Genomic DNA, 7,500 nt, shown 5'->3' with positions numbered 1-7,500 from the left:
ATAGAGCATATTCAGGTACTCTTCTGATAACAAATGCTCACTATATTTCAGGAGATCTAATTAAAATCTCCAAAAATATATATCTCATACTGACTTATCTCTTTAAGCAAGGTTTCAAATTCAGAGGTAAAAGCAGATAAGTCACAAGTAGGATGCCAATAAATGCAACCAACAATTATATTAGGTCTGGCATTGCCTGAAATAATTTCACACCAGGATGATTCGACCAATGGTATACTAAACTTTAAATCAGGTCAATGAATGGCATTAAGATTTTTTGAGATATATAACCCAGATCCACCAGCCTGTGTTGGTTGAGTTGGTATGAAAGAAATCATAATTGAAGATATCAACATTTGTCACTGTACGGGTTGATAGTCTCGTTTCAGTAACAGCTAAGATATCAGGTTTACGGTTAACAGAATGCAAAAACTCGCTCAATAGAGACAAATTTTTTGGGAGACTTCTGATATTGCAATGAAACATGGAGAGACACTTTGACGTAGTACTATCAAATAGTTGATTCAGCTGATTTAAGGAGTAATAGTTGGAATGTGGACAATTAAGCATGTTATCAGGATCTTAAATTATCAAACTTACTGTATCGGGATTTGGGAGAATATTGAAAAGATCTAAATCAGGGTCAAAGTCATACGACCAGTTACCAATCACTGCATTAAATTCTGCATCAGAAAGATTGAAAAATGGTAGGTACCTACAGTAGTTCGACTCACAAGTACTTAATGATTTGGCAGCCATTAATCAGACAGCTTACAAAAATCATCAAACTCCTCAAACGTGGTGAAACGAAAGAGAGCAGAAGACTCCCTCTCACGAAGATATATCGTTCCATTAGCTGTCCATCTTAAATTATTGTCTTGCTTAAACTTGTGTAATTTACCAAATAGACGTTTCCTGTTGGCAGTAAGCGATTCATCTATGTGTATCTTGGCCACTGATGGAATGCTCTTTCCTATTTCCTCACGAACCGATGGGAGAGCCGAGGTGTTCTTCCCTATTGAGTCCTCAAGATTTGATACAGAATTTAACAAATCATTCCGTGACTTCTCCAATTCTTGTATTTTTTGGTTTGCACCTTGAGTAGCTACCAGCAAGTTATCATACTTAGAAGACAGTGACGACTGATTTGGCTCAATATTTTGAAGACGTTCATTTACAGTTGCAATCTGTGATTGAAGTTGCACTTTAACCGCTTCAATTTCAGACTTAATAGCAGGCAAAAACTCTTTTTCCCATAGCTCTCTAAGATGTTTTACGGTCAGCTGCTCTTTGTCCTTTAACGTAATTCATTAACTAAACGTTCTCCTCGCTTCCTTTCTTACGTAAACATTTGCAAAGGCAGGAGCTCTAATTCCCATGTACTGTCCAGCCAGTTTTTATGAGTTGCAAGATTGCCCAGTAGTTCCCAACAGGCGAACCAAGTCAGCTCATTGACCAACAATGGGTTGTACATGTATATCAATTCCAGTGTGACCAGTGCGATGCTGGTTATGTGGGATACACCCGTGTGCATCTGTTCGTATGCGTTGATGGACATAGAATCCAAGAAAGACCTGGTCACTGCGTAAACATTATGATAATACACACCCAGGCACGGTTCCGGATGACCTTCGCAATTGCTTTAAGGTGTTGAAAAAATGCCAGAACAAGCTTGATTGTCTCGTTAACGAGATGTTACTCATTAAACAATTACGACTACAGTATATGTTTAAATGTGCAATCAGACACAATTTGCACTAAGGTCTTTGTCTAACTTTTGCAAATTAATGAATCTGAATTCTTAGTTACTCTTGGAATCGCATATTGAATTTTAATTAGTTTCCCTTGACAATGGCACCAAGATATCCCTGAAACGTCAGACTCTTTAATCGTTACATGTAGTTTTTGCCTGTATAATTATGTTGCAGGTCAAATCAAACCTTAGGTCAATTCGTTTCAACCTAGGTCAATGAGATTTTTTTTTGTTTGTTTTTGTTTTTGTTTTTGTGGCAAACAAAAAATTTTTTTGGCACCTTCAACCTTCTCTTCATCTCCACTCCACTTACCTCACCTACTATTCCCTCTCTATTAACCCTGCTCTCCCAACATCTGAGCCCCTCTTCTTTTTATCTCAGTGCTTACCTTGTGAGTCTTGGACCACAAACCTTTGGTTTTATTTTTGGATTCATGTCCTGGTGTCTTACCAGTGAGCCATGGAGACTTGAATGCAAGTTCCACTATTTTTTTAATTACATATACCTTGTAGTGGTAATAATTTAGCTTAAATTATTCAAATTAGACATGTATCTTTGGCCCAGTCCTTCTCAGTCCTGAAAGCAAATATGACAGGTTGGGTTCATACACCAGAAAGGGAAGAAGAAAAAGAAGAAGTTCAAACTTCAGGATTACACTGTATGTGGCACTGAAAATTAATAAAATGGAAAAGGAAATAATAAACGCCCTTTCATCCAAATGTGCTACTTGCTCGAATTGGAGAACTTGAAGGGCACTCACAGTGCCAAAATAATCACAAAATTTGGATTTATCACTACAAGCAGACTCAGCAAAATTGAAAAAAAGAAACAAATATTTTATTTCATAATAAGGGCACTCACAGTGCCAAAATAATCGCAAAATTTGGATTTATCACTACAAGCAGACTCAGAAAAATTGAAAAAAAGATAACAAATATTTTTAGTGTTAAAGAATAACACTTACAAGAGCCTACAAAATGGCTTCTAATCAATAGATGATGAAACCCTTTTTCCTGACTTTTCAAAGTTTTGTTTTTACTTTACAAATTCAAAGTAAGCAAAAGATAGAGGAAATAACTAAGCAAATTAAAAATCAACAAGACATCATGTATCAGACTGAGTTCTTTTATTCCTTGGACGATAAGTCAATATTGTTGCCCTCTGCCATCCTAAGGAGATTCATCAATGAACAATGTCCTAAAAAGCTCTGAGAAAGAAAAGTAGAATCGGTTAATTTTGACATGCACTGTATTCCTATAAACCCCAATCTTTAATTGCTAACCATTTAAAATCAGTGCCTAGACTTAACAAGCATTGGGGTTTTATAAAATACTCATGAAAATCTAAGCTGCACTAAGTTCATCCCCTTTCCTCTAGGATCAATTTGCTATTAACCAATATACAGTATTACACATACTTACTAATAATTATTGATGGGTTTTTGTTGATGTCTCCTACGCCTGTACTATCAATTTCAACCTTGTTTAAAATAAAATGACCTAGGTTGAAACAAAATGACCTACATGTAGTTTAATTGGTTGCAAATTAACCTAAGGAAAAAAATGACTTGCAACATATTGATAACTATGTTCAACTTGGCTTTAATCCTTTTTAGATGATAATTAAATTTGTGGTTTATAAAGGGATGCTTATTGGAAAGTAATGTTAAATTGTAGAAGGCTGGAGTTAGTAACGTCGTTAGTATCATTTTTTTTAGAAATGACTTGTATTTATTTGGAGAACATGGCCTATACCGTTACATCATACATAACATCAAGAGAAACATCACTTGTAAAATAAAGAACGCTGTCAAACCAGATGATGCATATATGCGTGAGTTTAAAATATTACAGTGTATGTTAGTTAAGTGATGCTGTGTATGAACTTGTATGTGCTGTGCAGTGAACCTTCGTAGGTAGAGCAACTGGATAACAATGCAGATAGGAGGAACTCATGCTACAGGTGTCTAAATTTATTGAAAAAATTAATAGTATACACTACAATTTCAAGTTTGCTACCTATGCACTTGCACTGCCTTGGCTAACCACTTGCAGGAAATTTTTAATTATTGAAACACCTGATACAAATACAAATTTATGCATGGTCTTATTACGTAATTAGCCTCTGTTGCTATTTTATTTTATGTCTGCCAGTAACAAAAATGATAGGGATTTGCACTTTTGGATAAGGCAGTTCAATGCTGTGCACATACTCTAGGTCCACATGTTCATGTACTTAATTAATTAAACTTCCACAGCATGCACTGTCCCTGTTGTATATGGGTATGGGCTTGCTGACTTGACAAACTGGGAGCCAGCAAGCCATGTGAGTCATGAGAGCCTCGCATTTAACTCTAAGCATCCATTTCAAATAGAGCTGATAAACAGTATTTAAGTCTAAGCACCCATTTTAAAACAGTTACCTTTCAGTATAACTGTGTGACTCGCATGATGGCTGACGCCATGTTGGCTCGTATGGCTCGCTGGCTCGCACACTGTCCAATCTCGAAGGTTTCTAGGAGACCTTAAGGCCTAGACTATGGTGTTTTACCTGGCAGTGGCATCCTTGTGTAAAACCAGTTAAAAAGTCAAAGTGAAAGTTTGCATGGGAAGGTTAAATAAAGTAACTATACAATGTCATGTATGTTTCGTGCATTATAATTATATGAACCTGTATTTGATTTTTATTATATTCAGCTTTAATTTCCCTTATCCTTTCCTTGAGACTCAAATTGGACAAAATCCGAGTTCTAGATGAAATTTTAACCCACGACCCTCTCTGACCTGGTCGGATGCTTTAATCACTGAGCTAGTTGGGGAATCGACTTTATGGAATTTTTCCCAAGGTTCGAATGGATGTAATTTCAATAACACAATGTGTATTCGTACATTTGCTTAGCTGGGTGTTTGGTTGGTGCATCTCACAGTATCTATTATAAGGTGACTGCATGATGCAGTTATGAGCTGTGCTGTCAGTCGTAATTTCACTTCTTGATTGTGTGATCCAGTTCTAGTCAAAGACCATTTCACCCTTGCTCACCACTACACGTAGCTCAGTGGTAACTGAGCATCCGACTAGATCACAGGGGGGGAGTCTCCAATGCCTGCAATTTCATTAACACAAGCATATTATTTGCTCACTTGGATAATATACTTTTCCTTGTCACTGCATTTAAACTTTTTCTGCACTGCCTAGCCCACAAACTTCCCCTGGTTCTCGAAAGGTGGCACTGTATATTACGTACTTTACATCCTAAAGTTGTACCTATTTTGTCTTTTCGTAGCTTTGCTGTATGCTTTTCTGTGCATCATGGGGCTGGCTATTTTTATTCCAGTGCTGCTTTATTTCTTAAGGTACATGTGTGTTCTATTCAGCTTTTTCAACTGCCTTTGTGCATTTTCAGGGCTCGAAATTAATGAAAATATCCAGTCATATTTTGATAAAGATACAAAAATTTAGTTTCATCTTCTCAAATTTTACTTGCTAAGTTGTCGTGCTGCATTGTGTTGCCAGTGGTTTAGCAAAACAAAAATATTACCCTACAATACTTGTGCGTAAGTAACCGCAATTGTTATGAACGCAATTTGAGCAATTGTGTTCATAACTTCGAGGATCATAGCTTTACTTGATTTCACATCTGCAATTCAATACATGTATATGATTTATTTCATATAATTATCATGATTTGGAGTACTTTTACAGTAGCTTTTGCAGAGAAGGGTGACAACCTCTCCATACTGATCTTTAAAGTCTGTAAGTTAGTACCGTGAGAGGATAAAAGTCATACTCTTTTATCCTGCTTTAGTGCTGGCCATAAGCAGTCTCCTTACTATTCCACATGGATAGTCAATTATACTATGTATTGTAGTGCTTTTTGAGAGGTCTGGACCAATAATCATCTAGTTATTTGTTTTTTGTACTTTTGGGCTTTTTAGGGGTGGCGAATGGTACCTCGAAAAACATGGGTCTCGGAAAGTTTTAGCAGGATCTCGTAATCTTGAAAGCGTTTTTGATAAGTCTCAAAGTCTCGTTTTTGCATGATTTGTTTTTACTTTTTTTGAGTCTCGAAAAACTTTTTACCAAGGAGTCTCAGGCTGAGATTTTTAACTAGGATCTCGGCATCTTGGCGAGTCTCGGATTTTACCATTTGCCACCCCTCTTTTTGCACTACGTATCACTGTCCGTAATTCCGTGGTGGCAAGATAGGTCTGCAAGGCATGCGTGTCATTACTGCTGAACAGCTTGAAATGCAGGCTCCGCATTCAATCAAAATCGCCAAAATGCATGTGTCAGACACAAAAGGAAAGAAATGAATCACAAATCGAAAGCTTTGACTTGACCTTTGTGGTTTTGGGTTCCCCTGAAGCGTTTTCTTGTTGAAAATCCAAAGTTATCTCTTTCATGCGTGGTAATGTACACTGTAAACAGCCTAAAAACAAATACATTAGCCTTTTTTGGGTAATTTACACGATGTCCACAATAAGGTAGTATGGGATAACAAGATTATAATTAGTCCAATTTCTTTTCCTTTCTCCAAAAATTTTCTTCTCGTTGATCGAAAAAAAAAAGACTACACTAGGCTACATTTATGTTTTCGCTAAAAGACTCAAAAAGACATGCGACGAACTCAAATGGGTAGGAGGATATAACTTTAACTACCTTTATGGATTTGGGTTCTAGTGAAGCGTTTTTTTTTGAAAATCCAAAATATTTTAATTGGTAATGTAAACAACAATCTAAGAATGGAGTCCTAGAAATAATTTGCCATTTTTGGTAATTTGATCAATCAACTTTACATGGTCCACAACATTCCAGTAAAATCTTGGGTCAATAATATAATTCTAATTTTTTTCCTTGCTTTAAAATAAGCTACTTGTTAATTCAAGTGTGTACACAGATCAAATGACAGCCTTACAAATAGTAATGCTCTCACGATTCTCTCATGATGCAGTGAACAACTCAGGTCCCCTTTATTAAAAACCACTGAAGTTGGGGCAACCCTAAAACCCGGAATCCGGAATCACAGGTCATTGTTTTACCAATGCAGAGAGTAAAAACTATCCTAAACATTCATAAAAGCTAACCTTAGGCCTAATTAGGCCTAAACTTGTAAACGTTTTTAGGCCGAAGGTTAGCTTTTATGAATGTTTAGGATAGTTTTTACTCTCTGTATTGGTAAAACAATGACCTGTGATTCCGGATTCCGGGTTTTAGGGTTGCCCCTGAAGTCGTGTTGTATTAAGTTAACAGAAGCTCGAAACATCTAATTGAGTGAAAATCGGCGGGTCTAAAACACAGGTCACATTCCACAGGTCAGGGTACATGTCACTGTGCTACAGAGAAACAACACCAAAAGTGTCTCCTAACCCGGAACACTCAGTCTACAAAAATGTTGTTTCAGGTCTAAGGGAAACATTTGGCTTAGTTGTTCATCACCGGAGCAGAGACTCCTAGTCTTGACCCAATACCCACCTAATATCATCCATGTCATTCTTTGGTATTTCACAGAAAATGTCATAAATGACAGACCACCGCTGCAAACGTAATAAAGGAACTAAGGGAAAGACATTTTCAGTTAATTTATTTTAACACAAGGAGTTTCATGATTGCCTTCTGTTTCCTTCAGCTCAAAAACAATAGTCAGGAAAGCAAGTGAAGCTACATAACTATCTCTTCTTGGGTGTGATCTGCCGCCTTCAGTGGAGCATTCATTACCCATAAACATGTGTCCTCTCACTGGACTATT

At 36.8% G+C, this 7,500-nt stretch overlaps 1 protein-coding gene across 2 annotated transcripts in view; it reads left to right on the top strand.

The window, feature by feature from the left end:
- Positions 1–7,500, top strand: part of LOC138023298 (heparan-alpha-glucosaminide N-acetyltransferase-like) — a 39,753-nt gene that overhangs the window by 10,025 nt on the left and 22,228 nt on the right. For both annotated transcript variants that reach the window (XM_068870320.1, XM_068870314.1), the window contains exons 5-6: positions 3,472–3,587; positions 5,038–5,107. In XM_068870320.1, coding sequence (XP_068726421.1) covers positions 3,472–3,587; positions 5,038–5,107 — 186 coding nt within the window. The remainder of the gene's footprint in view (positions 1–3,471; positions 3,588–5,037; positions 5,108–7,500) is intronic.

Source organism: Montipora capricornis, chromosome 2 (genome assembly GCF_036669925.1).
Source record: "Montipora capricornis isolate CH-2021 chromosome 2, ASM3666992v2, whole genome shotgun sequence".
In the NCBI taxonomy this organism is placed as follows: domain Eukaryota; kingdom Metazoa; phylum Cnidaria; class Anthozoa; order Scleractinia; family Acroporidae; genus Montipora; species Montipora capricornis.
Note: the sequence above shows the minus strand (reverse complement) of the source record. Positions and strands in the feature narration are given on the sequence as shown.